Source organism: Moschus berezovskii, chromosome 7, assembly GCF_049115385.1.
Source record: "Moschus berezovskii isolate FMDL1 chromosome 7, NW_MosBer_1.0, whole genome shotgun sequence".
NCBI classification, from domain to species: Eukaryota; Metazoa; Chordata; class Mammalia; order Artiodactyla; family Moschidae; genus Moschus; species Moschus berezovskii.
In genome coordinates, this window is record NC_142466.1 from 101485337 (window position 1) to 101502593 (window position 17257).

General features: G+C 37.5%; 1 protein-coding gene across 1 annotated transcript; it reads right to left on the reverse strand.

Moving 5' to 3' along the window:
• Nucleotides 1-10249: 10249 nt before the first annotated feature.
• Nucleotides 10250-11306, reverse strand: LOC148777459 (olfactory receptor 13C4). Its single transcript, XM_088837787.1, has one exon. It carries the CDS (start codon nt 11216-11218, stop codon nt 10250-10252), a length of 969 nt encoding a protein of 322 aa, XP_088693913.1. The 5' UTR covers nt 11219-11306.
• Between the last annotated feature and the right edge of the window lie 5951 nt (nt 11307-17257).

Consider the following 17257-nt stretch of genomic DNA (forward strand, 5'->3'; position numbering starts at 1 on the left):
CAAGTGGGCCTTAGGAAGCATCACTGCAAACAAAGCTAGAGGAGGCAATGAAATTCCAGTTGAGCTATTTCAAATCCTAGAAGATGATGTTGTTAAAGTGCTGCACGCAATATACCAGCAAATTTGGAAAACTCAGCAGTGGCCACAGGACTGGAAAAGGTCAGTCTTCATTCCAAAGTCAAAGAAGGGCAATGTCAAAGAATGTTCAAACTACTGCACAGTTGCATTCATCTCACACACTAGTAAAGTAATGCTCAAAATTCTCCAAGCCAGGCTTCAACAGTACAGGAACCATGAACTTCCAAATGTTCAAGGTTGGTTTAGAAAAGCCAGAGGAACCAGAGATCAAATTGCCAATTTCTGTTGGATCATCAAAAAAGCAAGAGAGATCCAGAAAAACATTTACTTCTGTCTTATTGACTGTGCCAAAGCCTTTGACTGTGTGGATCACAACAAACTGGAAAATTCTTTAAGAGATGGGAATACCAGACTACTTCACCTGCATCCTGAGAAATTTGTATGCAGGTCAGGAAGCAACAGTTAGAACTGGACATGGAACAACAGACTAGTTCCAAATTGGGAAAGGAGTATGTCAAGGCTGTATATTGTCACCCTGCTTACCTAACTTAAATGCAGATTATATCATGCGAAATCCTGGGCTGGAATCAAGATTGCTGGGAGAAATATCAATAACCTCAGATACACAGATGACATCACCCTTATGGCAGAAAGTGAAGAAGAACTAAAGAGCCTCTTGATGAAAGTGAAAGAGGAGAGTGAAAAAGTTGGCTTAAAACCCAACATTCAGAAAACTAAGATCATGGCATCCAGTCCCATCACTTCAGGGCAAATAGATGGAGAAACAATGGAAACTGTGACAGACTTTATTTTGGGGGCTCCAAAATCACTTCAGATGGTAACTTCAGCCATGAAATTAAAAGGCATTTTCTTCTTGGTAGAAAAGCTATGACCAACCTAGATAGCATATTAAAAAGCAGAGACATTCCTTTGCCAGCAAAGGTCCGTCTAGTCAAAGCTATGATTTTTCCAGTAGTCATGTATGGATGTGAGAGTTGGACTATAAAGAAAACCGAGTGCTGAAAGATTGATGCTTTTGAACTGTGGTGTTGGAGAAGACTCTTGAGAGTCCCTTGGACTGCAAGGAGATCCAACCAGTCCATTCTAAAGGAAATCAGTCCTAAATATTCATTGGAAGGATTGATGCTGAAGCTGAAACTCCAATATTTTTTCCTCCTGATGCAAAGAACTGACTCATTGGAAAAGACTCTGATGCTGGGAAAGATTGAAGGCAGGAGGAGAAGGGGACGGCAGAGGATGAGGTGATTGGATGGAATCTCCAACTCAATGAATGTGAGTTTGAGTAAACTGAGTTGGTGATGGACAGGGAGGCCTGGCATGCTGCAGTCCATGGGGTTGCAAAGAGTCAGACCCGCCTGAGGGTCTGAACTGAACTGAACTCTTAAGTCTCCTGCATTGACAGTCAGGTTCTTTACTTCTAGTGCCACCTAGGAAGCCCAAATAACAGCATATAACATCACAAACAAATTTGAGTTTCTGGTATGACTTCCCTAACAGCTCTTGTGATTAGTAACTTCCCCTCTCTCCCAGCACTTCCCCTTTGAATGACCCTTGAATAAGACCTTCCTGGGCCTTACCAAAATCCATCTCTTGGTTTAAATTGACCAGTCCAGCCTTAGCATGAAAACCCCAAAGGACTACATCCACGGACCCTAATAAACACGTGTACCTGGGTCCTAGTGAAACAGATCAGGATCCTATGGTCATTGCCCAGCCATGTCCTCAACCTGACTTTAGTCTGTGGAAAAACTTTAACCAAAGAATAAGCTTAATCAGAGAAGTGAGAACATGCAGAAACAAAAGAAAACATTCAAAGGAGACCAAATATTACAATGTAGTCATTAAGCATAGTCAAGGACATTTATTTCCTTCTCAAGACCTATAGATAATATTCTGAGCCATGTCCTGTGAGCTGTCTTATAGATACTGAAACCCCTACCAGGTGGAAGAAGTTAACTACACGGTGACCAGACTGTACCCATGACATAAGCTGCCACAGTTCCAACAATTGGCCTGAAAGAAATGGAAACAAACTGACTCTGGAACCGAAGATTAACTGTACCTAAAACAATCAAAATGACAATGGTCAGACCACCAAAGACCAATTTCAAAATGACTTTCATGGCTGACTGTATTGTTTCTGCATGTGCTACCCTCCCTCTTTCTATAAAAGCTCTTGTCCACTATTTGTAAGTGGGCTTTGGACAGACCTTCGCCTTCCCCCAATCCATCCCTGGCCCCAACCCTCCATTGGTGGCATCCAAAATAAAGCAACCTTTCCTTTCCAACAACCTGGCCTCTTTATTGGCTTTTGAGCCTTGAACAGCCTAACCCCATTTTTGATAACACTACTTCTTTATCTACACTCTGTCTTGACCTCCCTATATGGCTCCTCAAGGCATGTTGGGCATGACCTCCAGGACCTGTGAGTAGGAAAATTCTCTATTTTCATTTATCTTGTGGTCTTTTGTTGAATCACTGTTCATCATTTGTCACTGTGTTTTGTCATAGTCTTTCGAAGAATGTTAGAATGTTTCACTTTGTTCTGGTAGGCAGTTCAATTACTTGTAGATTAACTTCATCTTTTCTAGACTTTTAAAAACAACTATAAAGGCAAATCTAAAATAACTTTTATTATAAGGATACTTCAGCCCCACAACAAGTTATGACCCTTCTGGCACTCTGATGAATATGCGGTACTCCAAAGGCATGGTCTCTCTACTCTGACTGAAAGGAAATAAAATGGTCCCCAGGCCTATGTGATCTCTGGTAATTTCTTGGCTTATATTCACAGGTGATTTTTATTTCCTCAGCATTTGCTTTTTTCCTCCAAGGATCTCATTGCTAGAGGTAGAAGGTACAGATATATTAACGAAAAAGGGGAAGATAGAGTGAAACTTTTAGTGTTGGATTGAATTCAGTGTATTAATATGAACTCATAATTTTATGCAGTGATAGATATTAATATTTCAGGCTTTGGAAGCCACATTATTCCTGTACAACTCCTTAACTCTACTCCTTAACTCTGCCATTGTAAGCATGAAAGCATCCATAGACACTATGTAAATAAATTAGAATGCTATGTCCAATTCAAACTTTATTAATGACTATAGAGATGGAAAAGAGAAAATCAGCATTTACCAGGCCACAGGGTCAAATGAGGGTGCAAATATAAAGGGGTATATATTCATCAGGGTTCTGCAGAGAAAGAGAACCAATAAGATATGGTTATATATAGAGAGAAAGTCAGTGAAACTGAGAGAGAGAGAGAGAGAGGAGGTAGGGAGAGGGGGAAACAGAGCTTAAGGAATTGGCTTATGTGATTGTAGGGATATGCAAGTCTAAAATCTGCAGGGAAGACTAGCAGGCTGGAAATTTCAGCAAGAGTCTGTGTTACATCTGAAGACAGTCCGGAGGTAGAATTCTTTCCATTTCTGAGAACCTCAGTCTTTTCTCTTAACGCTGTCAACTAACTGGATGAGGTCTACCCCCATTACAAAGAGTAATGTGTTCTGTGTGTGTGTATGCTCAGTCACTCGTTATGTCTAAATCTTTGTGACCCCATGGACTGCTGCCCACCAGGTTCCTCTGTTCATGGAACTTTACAGGCAAGAATACTGGATTAAGTTGCCATTTCCTTCTCTAGGGGATCTTCCCAACCCAGGGATTGAAAACGCATCTAAATCTGTTCTACTCAAAGTCTACTGATTTAAATGTCAATCACATCTAAAAACTACCTTAAGAGCAACATCTAGACTAATGCTTGACCAAATAAGAGCATACCATAACCCAAAACTGACACATAAAACTGACACATAAAATTAACCATCACAGGGTAGCAACAGGGAGTTTCCTGATAGTTTAGAGAACAGGCATATATTTCAATTATGGTGGTGATTACAAGAATCTATACATAAGATAAAACTGTATAGAACTGTGCACACACACATATGAATATATGGCGAAATGGTAAAAACTTAATATGTTTTGTAGTGTAGCTAAGAGTATTGAACTAATGTCAATTTTGTGATTGTGATATTGTAATACTATAATATAAGGTATCACAATTAGGGGAAGTGGAGTAAAGTATACATGATACTCTATATACTATTTTTACAATTTTCTATGAGTCTACAATTATCACCAAATAAAAATTTGAAATTCATATAATTGTCAGGGGCCATGAACAATTATATATATTTTTTTAATTTTTCAACAATTTAAAAATCATTCCTAGCTCATAGACCACACAAACATAGGTGGTAAACCAAGGCTCAGGGTCAGTGTTTTGCTGATGGCTAAATTAAACAGTATTTTTTCTTCATGTCAACAGTTATATTATGTTTATGGTAAAAACAGAATGAAATATTTAGGGGCTAAGAGATATAGTATATGTACCTCACTCTCAAACACTTCTCTGTATATGTATTTATACTCTTCAGTTCAGTTCATTTCAGTCCGACTCTTTGCGAACCCATGAATCACAGCACGCCAGGCCTCCCTGTCCATCACCAACTCCTGGAGTTCACTCAAACTCATGTCCATCGAGTCGGTGATGCCATCCAGCCATCTCATTCTCTGTCACCCCCTTCTCCTCCCGCCCCCAATCCTTCCCAGCATCAGAGTCTTTTCCAATGACTCAACTCGTCGCATGAGGTGGCCAAAGTATTGGAGTTTCAGCTTTAGCGTCAGTCTTTCCAATGAACACCCAGGACTAATCTCCTTTAGAATGGACTGGTTGGCTCTCCTTGCAGTCCAAGGGACTCTCAAGAGTCTTCTCCAGCACCACAGTTCAAAAGCATCAATTCTTCAGTGATCAGCTTTCTTCACAGTCCAACTCTCACATCCATACATGACCACTGGAAAAACCATAGCCTTGACTAGGCAGACCTTTGTTGGCAAAGTAATGTCTCTGCTTTTTTACATATATACATATATATGAAGAAATGATAAGGCAAATGTGGTAAGATGTTATATCTGTAGATTCTCAGGGAAAGCTAAAAGAAAATTCTCTGATTTTTGCAACTTTTCTATAAGTCTGACTTATTTCAAAATACAAAATTATTTACACTCACATATGTATCCAATATTTACTTAAAAACCTAGAGAAAGGAACTGAGTGAGTTTAGATATCAGTGTAACAATAAACTAACAATTCTTTAAACTGAGTGATTAGTGCCTGAAGTTTCATTATATAGCTTTATTTTTATTATTTGAAATATTCCAAAATTCAAAGTTTATAATCTATGTATACACACACAAGCCAGAGCTGCAAACATTTGAGGAAACATTTACAGTGACATTGACAGCAGGTAATATGATTTGGGGGGGAGGGCATATAATTTTAAAAAAACTAAAAAATCATATCATCTGCTATAGCAATTTGTCTAGAATTTATTCTATGAAACCTAATGAGTTGTATACACATTAAATTTTTTTTCAATATAACAACTTCAAGTGCATATGGTGCAACAAAATAAATCAACTTTAAAATGATAAATTTTATGCCTCCAAGTTAATAACACAATAACAGTGTTAATGGCGTTCACCTGTAGGAGGTATCAACATTGCTAACAATATTTTCCCTATTCTCTTCCATTTTTAAAAAATTTATAAAATATCTATTATTTTTACACAAGAGGTGTGCATGCATGTTAAGTCACTTCTATAATGTCTGACTCTTTGTGACCCAGTGGACTGTAGCCTGACAGAACCCTTGCCATGATTCTCTAGGCAAGAATACAGGAGTGAGTTGCCATGCCTTCTTCCAGGGATAACACAACATAAACACATACAATCTTTTTGAGACTTCTCAATTTCTTGGGAGGCCAGATTACTTTTAAAACTGTTATTTTATCAGGCATTCATCAACATGAGCAGAACTTGTCAAAATTGAAGCAACATAGCACCAACTTTAATAAGGCTATGAAAAGAATAATTTTAATCAATTTTTATAAATAAAGCATTCAGTTTGTTATAAAAATGCATTTGAGATGCTAGCACCCTTTGCTTTCTGGGGGGAAAAAATAAGATGCTAAGGAATCGCCTGTGACAACAGAAGCAGGACTAGGTACATACACACATGTGTTAAAACCTTGATGCAGTTCAGTTCATTTCAGTCACTCAGTCATGTCCGACTCTGTGCAACCCCATGAATCACAGCATGCCAGGCCTCCCTGTCCATAACCAACTCCCGGAGTTCACTCAAACTCATGTCCATCGAGTCGGTGATGCCATCCAGCCATCTCATTCTCTGTTGTCCCCTTCTCCTCCCGCCCCCAATCCCTCCCAGCATCAGAGTCTTTTCCAGTGAGTCAACTCATTGCATGAGGTGGCCAAAGTATTGGAGTTTCAGCTTTAGCATCAGTCCTTCCAATGAACACCCAGGATTGATCTCCTTTAGAATGGACTGGTTGGATCTCCTTGCAGGCCAAGGGACTCTCAAGAGTCTTCTCCAACACCACAGTTCAAAAGCATAAATTCTTTGGTGATCAGCTTTCTTCACAGTCCAGCTCTCACATCCATACATGACCACGGGAAAAACCATAGCCTTGACTAGACGGACCTTTGTTGGCAAAGTAATGTCTCTGCTTTTTAACATACTATGTAGGTTGGTCATAACTTTCTTTCCAAGGAGTAAGCGTCTTTTAATTTCATGGCTGCAATCAGCATCCACAATGATTTTGGAGACCAAAAAAATAAAGTCTGACAGTTTCCCCATCTATTTCCCATGAAGTGATGGGACCAGATGCCATATCTTTGTTTTCTAAATGTTGAGCTTCAAGCCAACCTTTTCACTCTCCTCTTTCACTTTCATCAAGAGGCCTTTGAGTTCCTCTTCACTTTCTGCCATAAGGGTAGTGTCATCTGCATATCTGAGGTTATTGATATTTCTCCCAGCAATCTTGATTCCAGCTTGTGCTTCTTCCAGCCCAGCGTTCCTCATGATGTACTCTGCATAGAAGTTAAATAAGCTGGGTGACAATATACAAACTTGATGTACTCCTTTTCCTATTTGGAACCAGTCTGTTGTTCCATGTCCAGTTCTAACTGTTGCTTCCTGACCTGCATACAGGTTTCTCAAGAGGCAGGTCAGGTGCTCTGGTATTCCCATCTCTTTCAGAATTTTTCCCAGTTTATTGTGATCCACACAGTCAAAGGCTTTGGCATAGTCAATGAAGCAGAAATAGATGTTTTTCTGGAACTCTCTTGCTTTCTCCATGATCCAGCAGATGATGGCGATCTCTGGTTCCTCTGCCTTTTCTAAAACCTGCTTGAACATCTGGGAGTTCACGGTTCACATATTGCTGAAGCCTGGCTTGGAGAATTTTGAGCATGACTTTACTAGCGTGTGAGATGAGTGCAATTGTGCGGTAGTCTGAGCATTCTTTGGCATTGCCTTTCTTTGGGATTGGAATGAAGACTGACCTTTTCCAGTCCTGTGGCCATTGCTGAGTTTTCCAAATTTGCTGGCATATTGAGTGCAGCAGTTTCACAGCATCATCTTTCAGGATTTGAAATAGCTCCACTGGAATTCCATCACCTCCACTAGCTTTGTTTGTAGTGATGCTTTCTAAGGCCCTTTGACTGCACATTCCAAGATGTCTGGCTCTAGGTGAGTGATCACGCCATCGTGATTATCTTGGTCGTGAAGATCTTTTTTGTACAGTTCTTCTGTGTATTCTTGCCACCTCTTCTTAATATCTTCTGCTTCTGTTAGGTCCCTACCATTTCTGTCCTTTATCGAGCCCATCTTTGCATGAAATGTTCCCTTGGTATCTCTAATTTTCTTGAAGAGATCTCTTGTCTTTCCTATTCTGTTGTTTTCCTCTAGTTCTTTGCATTGATCACTGAGGAAGGCTTTCTTATCTCTCCTTGCTATTCTTTGGAACTCTGCATTCAGATGCTTATATCTTTCCTTTTCTCCTTTGCTTTTAACTTCTCTTTTTTTTCAGCTATTTTTAAGGCCTCCTCAGCAGCCATTTTGCTTTTTTGCATTTCTTTTCCATGGGGATGGTCTTGGTCCCTGTCTCCTGTATAATGTCACGAACCTCTGTCCATAGTTCATCAGGCACTCTTTCAATCAGATCTAGTCCCTTAAATCTATTTCTCACTTCTACTGTATAATCATAAGGGATTTGATTTAGGTGATATCTGAATGGTCTAGTGGTTTTCCCTACTTTCTTCAATTTAAGTCTGAATTTGGCAATAAGGAGTTCATGATCTGAGCCACATTTGCAAAGAATAAAACTTGCAACAGACTGAAATGTAGGGTTCATCCCAGTGGATTACACTTCACCTATAAGGCTTGCTACATACCTGTTCAGTTCAGTTCAGTTCAGTCGCTCAGTCGTGTCCGACTCTCCGCGACCCCATGAATCACAGCACGCCAAGCTTCCCTGTCCATCACGAACTCCCGGAGTTCACTCAAACTCACTTGTTAAATAGAACCAAAATCAGCACCCTTTGTGATACAAGCCAGAGGAGAAGAACCCACAGTTAAAGGTTTGCTACAGTGACAACCCTTCAACCCAGAAGGGACAGAAGACAGGCAGCAGGATTTCAGTGACCAGATCACACACGTCAAAAATATGGATTTACCCAAGGACATAGATTGGCAGGGAGTATAGCTCTCAGTTCGGATGTCTGGGGTCATACTATGGTTCTAATACCAATAAGAAAGAGAAAATTTAGGTAGTACCATAAGGCTGAAACCACCTGTCACAAAAGACTGGTGGTGTGGACCAATGACATGCTGTGCTCAGAATGGCAAGAATCTACAGAAAATAAATAACAACTAACTCAAAAGCCTGTAATAGGTTTATTGAGAAATTTCAATTCATTGGCGTATGAAATGAAATGAATTTCTCTTCTCAGTCACAAATTTCAGTCTTTCACAGCTGAAAAAAGTATTTCAGGCAAACTAAAAAGTTTCTGGTTATTTTCAGCCCTAAGATATCCATCCTCCAGCCCTCTGCTAGTTAGTCTATAATCTAGAGAGAAAAGGTTCAGCAATCCTCCGTTCATCAAGCCAGATGTCAGTTCTTCTTTGCAGGCAGCCAAAACCTCAACAGGTTTTGCAGAATCACCTTACTTGAGTTGGGTAAGAACAGTCTTCCCATTCTTTGATAGGAACAGTAGTGAAACACCTCTCACATTCGTTGAGCACTTCTCATGTCATAAAAGTCTTCTTTAATTCTAGCTTCTCTTTTCTTGAAGTTCACATGATATAATGTAGATATAAGAAGAGTGGTGGTTGATACTAATGGGAAGACAAAGGGAAGATGTCTGCCTCTAACAACTGATAGCTTAAAAATTTTTTAAAAGTACAAGTTGGTGCCATTCATCTTAAATTTGGAGTCTCTACTTCAATTCTTAAATTCTGAGTCAACAGAAAAAGTCAAGTTCAATGTCGTCTACAAAGGAAATTACAATGAATTGACACTGTGCCAGGTACTATGTACAACTTACTGAATCTTTATAATAAAACTGAGAGCAATGTTTAATTACTCTCTTTCATTCAAATAAGGGAGCTGCATTTTAGAAAAAATGAATAACTTTCCCAGCATTAAGTGATTTGTGATGGAGCAGAATTTATATTCCTTACTCACTATTTTCAAAGAGTATGTGTGATATTTTCCACTGTAGCTCCAATACTTTGGCAAACTGATGTGAAGAGCTGACTCATTGGAAAACACCCTGGTGCTGGGAAAGATTGAGGGCAGGAGAAGAAGGGGGCAACAGAGGATGAGACAGTTGGATGGCATCACCGATTCAATGGACATGAGTTTGAGCAAACTCCACGAGACAGTGAAGGACAGCAGCAAGCCTGGCGTGCTACAGTCCATGGGGTTACAGTCAGACATGACTTAGTGACTGAACAACAACTACACAGTACACCAAAAAAAAGTTCATTTCAGATATCACCAGGGATAAGGTTCTAAAGCATTAACTGTCTTTCTGAAATGTGCATCAGAACCTATTGGAATCTGAGTTTATAGCAGACTACTGAACCCAGGGATTGTAGCTAGGCTGAGCTAGTGAAGACAAAGAATCAAAATCTCTATGCATAACTATGGTTTCCCCAAAGAAGGTCATCAGTGATTGCCTACTAATGCCATGTCTTGTCTTGATACACTCAAACCACTTTTCACTTTGGTCTTAATTGGTTAACAGATTTCTGACTCAGTAAATATTTCACAGCAGCTTTTACATCCTTGTTTCTCAAGCTATAGATTATAGGATTTAGCATTGGGGTCACCACCCCATAAAACATGGAAACAAGCCCTTCTCTAGCTTGCAAATTGTCTTGTCCAAGGAGGTCTTGAGACTTGGGTTTGGCATACATGAAGAAAATGGTACCATAAAATATGATCACCACAGTCAGATGTGCTGAGCAGGTAGAAAAGGCCTTGCGTCTCCCTGTGGCTGAGTTCATTCTCAAGATGGTATAGAGGATAAGCATATAGGAGAAAAAAATGACCAGAAGGGGTAGAACCAAGAAAGCCATATTTGACACTGCTAAAGTAACAATATTGAGGGATATATCCGCACAGGCTAGCTTGAGAACAGCCAGTATTTCACATAAGAAATGATTGATAATATTATTACCACAGAAAGGCAATCGCATGGCAAGAGATGTTTGCACAATTGAGTTGATTCCACCAGACAGCCATGAAACAGAAGCCATCAGGATATATACCACCTTGCTCATGATGACAGGGTATCTCAGAGGGTTACAGATGGCCACACAGCGGTCAAAAGCCATCATGCCAAGGAGGAAACACTCTGTTGACCCCATTGCAAATCCTAAGAACATCTGCACTGCACATCCAGAGAAGGAAATGTTCCTTTTTTTTGAGATTAAGCTCACCAAAGTTGAGGGAACAGAGGAGGATGTATAGCAGATATCCAGAAAAGAGAGGTTTCCCAGAAAGAAGTACATGGGGGTGTGAAGATGGGAATCAAATATGCTTACTATGATCAGAACACTGTTGCCAATTAGAATCACTAGATACATAACTAGAATTACAGCAAAGAAAATAATCTCAAGTTTTGGGTAACCAGAGAGTCCCAGAAGAATGAATTCATTCACAAATGTCTTATTTATTCTATCCATGTCCCAGCTTTCAGGATGTCAAAAAAGTACCAACATAAAATATTTTCACTGACAAGTAATAAATGTAGCAAGTTTCTTGAATAGACATTATTCTAGGGTGAAATAGTGTGTTTTCTTTGAAACCCTCTCATTTGGTTATCTTTAAGAATGTTGTCGCCAAGAACACAGTGATACTGAGAAACTGAGAATTTCAGTGCCCTGTGTCTAATGTTTGAAGTGGCTTCCTTGGTAGCTCAGCTGGTAAAGAATCCACCTGCAACGCAGGAAACCCAGGTTCGATCCCTGGGTTGTAAAGATCCCCTGGTGGAAGGCATGGCAACCCACTCCAGTATCTACCTAGGATCAGAAGCAAATTCAGAAGCAACCTCTCCCACTGTTGAAGACACAGTAAATTGAGTTTTATAAAAGCCCTAGAATATTTCAGGTGATAAATCTGATTTCATTAAATCAGTCTCAGTGAGAGAGTGGTGGGGAAGGCAAAAGACCGCAAAGACTGGAATTTTGATCCAGTATTTAACAGAAATGTTGAAAATCTTAAAGCAAGTTGGTTTTATGCATACTTGTTTGCCTGCCTGACACCTTAGTTCTCTATTCAGTCTGCTGAACTGTGTATTTCTATAGGGCAGACATTTGATTGTAGTAAACTAAGTCACATACACAGCAATTTCACATTTGTTCAAACATCGTTTGTGGTTGATCTCGTAGTCTCAGTCTGTTTTTACTATTTTATTACTTCCCATTACAAGACTAGTGTGTAAACTAGTTCTGCAAGAATACAATGGAGATCCCTGAAGACAAATAGTCTCTTCATTTGCTTCATTCAATGACTTCAGAATTATTCTTGGTAATTTATGCATTTAAGTGAACCTGAGAAAACAGTAATAATGCTTAAATATGTAACTGTATATATGTGTGTAGCACTTTATTTTAAAAAATCAATCTTTTCATTATCTCTATTTTCTTTCAAATGTGAAAGACAGAATGTGGCCAAAATAATCCAGTCTATAAGAGTGGAGCGTGAAGCTCAGATATTTACCTGTGAAGTCTAGAACTCTGTGGGCTACAATACCAAAAGTTATTATATCAAGCTTTCCCACCAAGTACTACCCAGAATTTCTGGCCTTGGTGGATTAATGAAGAATCAATTATTTCAGTCTTTGCTAAATTCTTCATATGTATATAAACTTCCTGGATATTTTGTTAAAATGTACATTTCTTTTGCCAAGGCTGATGCAGGGCCTGTGACTTTGCATTTCTAACACACTCCCAAAGTATGCCGAATAGTAAATCACAGCTGTATTTGGTCCTAATAATTAATTAGAGGCTGCACTGCCTCATGCTGTTCGTATTTTAAGTCCATATTTAATAAGAGTTTTAATTATGGAATGAAAGGGTATATTTTTATGATATTCAAGACTTACCCTGATAAATTATTTCCACCTCCTAGAAGAACCTGTTAATTTCTTCTTAGTATTTATGTCAGCATTCTGAACTAAGGTCAGGTTTAACAAGCAATGTCAGATTCCACAGATTTGAAAGAGTAAATATTTGTCATGCAACAGTTGTTGTAATTATTCCCCATTCCCAAAGCAATTTAAAGTTGGAATGAGAGATCTGTTGAATGGAGAAACTTCTGGTGCATTAGGGACAATGTCCCACAGATACAATTAAGAACGATATCAGGAATATAATGTGGCTGAACTAAAGCTCAAAAATGAAATAACATTCTCCCACCTGTGTAAACTTTTTGAAACAGGGGCAAATGTTCACCAAACTAACTTTATGAAATGTGAGAGCTTTTTAGTTTAAAATTTATTTACAAAGCAAAGTTAATTTACATTAAGTTCCTAATTGAAACAACCAAAATGATAGACTTGAACATGATCTCGATATTAAGAATGAAATAAAATAGACATTTCCTGTGAATTAATTGTATTGTCACTTTTTTTTTACTTACTGTCATCTTTAGATAAGTTAATTTCATGCAGGATATCAATATCAGCTTATTTTGGAATGAAAAGAAATATACATAAGGAATGAAATAAATAAATTTATAGGGTAAAATTGAATTCATATGTTCAAGGCCAGAAAGAAATTTTAAAAGTCCAGAATGGATAGTTTGGGTCATGAATTCAGACAGATAGCACATTGTTGAATTGGAGTGACTCAGAAAGTCTATTAAGCTACATTATATAATAAATCAGAGCTTTTTCATCAGCATACACCTTATATTACTCTCTATGATTTTATATGTGCTTTTATTTGTCCATTTCTTTTTAAACTTTTGTCTATTTCTTTAACTATAATTTAATCATGCTCCTCTGTATTTTAATTTCTACTCCTCTGCACATTAATTTCCTCAATCTTTAAAAAGTCACCTATCTTCTTCTATAATAATTGATTCTACTATGGACAGGGAGGCCTGGCGTGCTGTGATTCATGGAGTTGCAAAGAGTCAGACACGACTGAGCGACTGAACTGAACTGAATGTTTCTTTCCCAACTCAAAACTATGGTCTTGATTTGTTCCAAAAAATGCACATGCTCTTATAAAATATGTATTTAAATTTGTACATAAACTTCGTTGTGCTATAAATCACTACACTGCTTAGTTTTTCAACAATTTCAGGGATCTATTTATATTTCTATATGAACATCTAGTTTATTTGTTTCTCACTTATGTTATTAATAACTGTTCCATAATAAATATTCACATGTGATATTAACAGAGCCATTCCTCTGATGATGGATGTCAAAGTTGCTATCAAACTGCTTTTGCTACAAACAACACAAGGATAAAAATCCTCAAGCTTATCCCCTTATAGTCCTGGTCAAGAACTTACATGAGACATCTTTCCAGGACTGGATCATTGGGTCCTGCCCAATTTTAATATAGCCAGAGAGTTTTCCAGTATATCAATGTACCTGCATGTATGCTAAGTACCTTCAGTCTTGTCTGACACTGTGTGACCCCATGGACTGTAGCCTGCCAGGCTCCTCTGTTTATGGGATTTTCCAGGCAAGAATATTGGAGTAGCTTGCCATTTCCTTCTCCAGGGGATCTTCCTGACCCAGGGATCAAACCCGGGTCTCCTGCATTGCAGGCAGGTTCTTTACCATCTGAGCCACTAGGGAAACCCATGTACACTAATCAGAATTCTACCTCCCCATGTTTGCCAACATTTGATATTTCCTTTCCAAAGAAAATAAATATTTTGTGACTATTTTAACGACAATTTTTCTGATTTTGAACATTACTGAGAATTTTTCAGATTTTCTTAATTTAGAATCTCTCAGTGTCAGCCATTTAGGAAAACCCTTCAGTGAGTCACTGATTCGCATCCTTTGACCAATTTGCTATTAGTTTAAGACTTTATGTTTTAAAACTTTTTTCCTCTGTTATAAGTTTTCAAGATTTTCTATATTGTTTCATTAAATAATTTAATATTTTTACATGCAAATTGTTAATATATCTGGTCTCCAATTGTGTAAATGATAATCCAAGGATCAAATTTTTTTTCATATATTAAAACATTTTCCTAATATGGCCTACTAAACTACCCCATTTAGGGTAACAGTTTTATGCTTTGTCAAATATTAACATGTGTCTATATCTGAGATCTTTTTTCTTTTCTCTGAACTATTTAAATGTCCCTGAAACATTATCAGAAAATTTAATTACTGTGGCTTTGTTGTGTGCTTAAAATATGGATTTCCCCTTACTTTTCTTTTATAAAACTATGTGAAAGTTGTATAAAATTATTCCATCCTATAAATTTTAAAACAGGTAATAATATTCCTCAAAATAATTCATTTAAAATTTTGAATGCATTTAACTGAATGTGTAGACTAATTTGGGGAAAATGGCAGCCTTATGTTTTTATCCTATCTATTAACATATTTTACTTTTAGAATTACTCATATTTTGTTATGGTGTTTATTTTAAATTTAAATGGTTTCTATAAAGGTCCTATACATACTTGGTTAGGATAAAACTCAGATGTTTTAAAATTTGTTACTTTTATTATATTTATTTCTATTATATCTGTTAATTATTTATTGCTAATGTAAAGAGAACTATTTTCCATTTATCTTATATCCAAACTTCTTACTAATTTTTTAAATCAGATCTTAAAAATTTTTTAATCTCTTTTTTTATTTTTTACTTCTGCCTTTTTCTGGTCTTAAGATTTTGACCAGGACTACCAAGCTGATATCAAATATTAGCTGTGAGAGCAGGCATCCTTATGCTAATACCAATCTTAATGAGAATATAGAAACTATATGAATTAATTATTAGTGAATAGTACTTTCCTATAGAATTTTGGAATACAGTTTCCTTTCAAGATTAGGAAATTATCTCCTCTGTGAACTTCAAATATTGAAATAGTTGCTTTTAATTTTTTTTATTGATATGATTACTGGTGACATTTACCAAATATTTAAAGAAGGATGACACATATGTTATATGATAATAGTCCTTACTTCCTTGGATTGCTATGAATACAAGAATTTATAAATGTATCTGGCATAAAGTAATCAATATATATATATTGTTATTTTATAATTGTTTACAAAAATTATTTAAACTGTAGATTATTAACATTAATTGTTTTTTATTGCATTGGCAGTTTTCAAACTATGCCCCTTGAAATTCTATAAAAACCAAATTAAAGGAGCAAGAGTGAATAAGATACTAAAGGGACACTGCTGCTTCCTTCCTTTCAGACCAGTGTAACTTCAACCACAGAAACTCTTTTTTGTTTGTTTTGTATGTTTTGCTTCTTATAAATTTTATTTGTGAAAAAATGAGTTACATGTCACTGCTGTTGCTGCTACATGTCACTAGTTTAGTTAAATGTATGGATTTTGAATAACATATTATTATACATGTATATATAATAATAATATATTTACCTTTAATTTGTTCATTTATTTACTATTTGTGTCCACTAACACATAACACTCTTACATGGGACTGATGCTAAAGCTGAGACTGCAATACTTTGGCCACCTCATGTGACAAGCTGACTCACTGGAAAAGACTCTGATGCTGGGAAAGGTTGGGGGTGGGAGGAGAAGGGGACGACAGAGAATGAGATGGCTGGATGGCATCACCGACTCTGTGGACTTGAGTCTGAGTGAGCTCCGGGAGTTGGTGATGGATAGGGAGGCCTGGCGTGCTGTGATTCATGGGGTCGCGGAGAGTTGAACACGACTGAGCGACTGAACTGAACTGAGCTGAACTGAACTGAACATGGTAAGAACTTGTTTATTACCCTTCAATATCTCAAAGACCTAGACTAGAATATGAAATGTCACAGATGATCAATAAATACTTTTAGTAAATAAATGAACCACATCATATATAAACATAGAAATGCATATCTGTCATATCTGAAGTAGCAATAGCTCTTCAAGAAGATATCTGACTCAATATAACATTTTATAAGTGAACTATGCTGGCATCTTCTCATTTGAACTCCCTTCATAAATTACTACTTTTTATTTTGATGTGATGTGTATCATAACGTAGAAAAGTGGTTTTATTATTAGTTACCATAACTTGTTTGGATTTGTTACAGAATGAGGTTAGTTGAAAGAGTCCCCTAGTAATGCACCCTAATTTTTAACCCAATTAGATAGTGATATGGTGGCAGAGAATTCCTCTTGGACTTTGAGAAGAGACGAGGTCAAAATGAGGATTTCTTTCTTACCCAGCATTGGACCAACAGTTCTTAAGTGGCAGGAGAACTAAGTAGAACTGGAAACTGACAATAATGTCAGTAGCAAAAGAGGATCAAATTGTTCAATGAACTGAACAACTCCAGGGTTTTGGGCACTGGAGGATAAGACAAGGATAGCCCCAGACTGAGATAATCTCTATTGTCCAAAGAGTGCAGCCACTGGAGTAGTGCCAGTGGGAGACATGGAAGCCTCATTGCCCTTGAAAGAATTGAATCAGATATATCAATAGAGGAAAGCACTTTTTTCCTTGTAGCCCTTTGAATAGTCGATGAGAGTTGAAATATAGAAGACA

Excerpts from the sequence above, each read along its gene's own strand:
- LOC148777459 (XM_088837787.1), bottom strand. The coding sequence starts at position 11,218 with ATGGATAGAATAAATAAGACATTTGTGAATGAATTCATTCTTCTGGGA.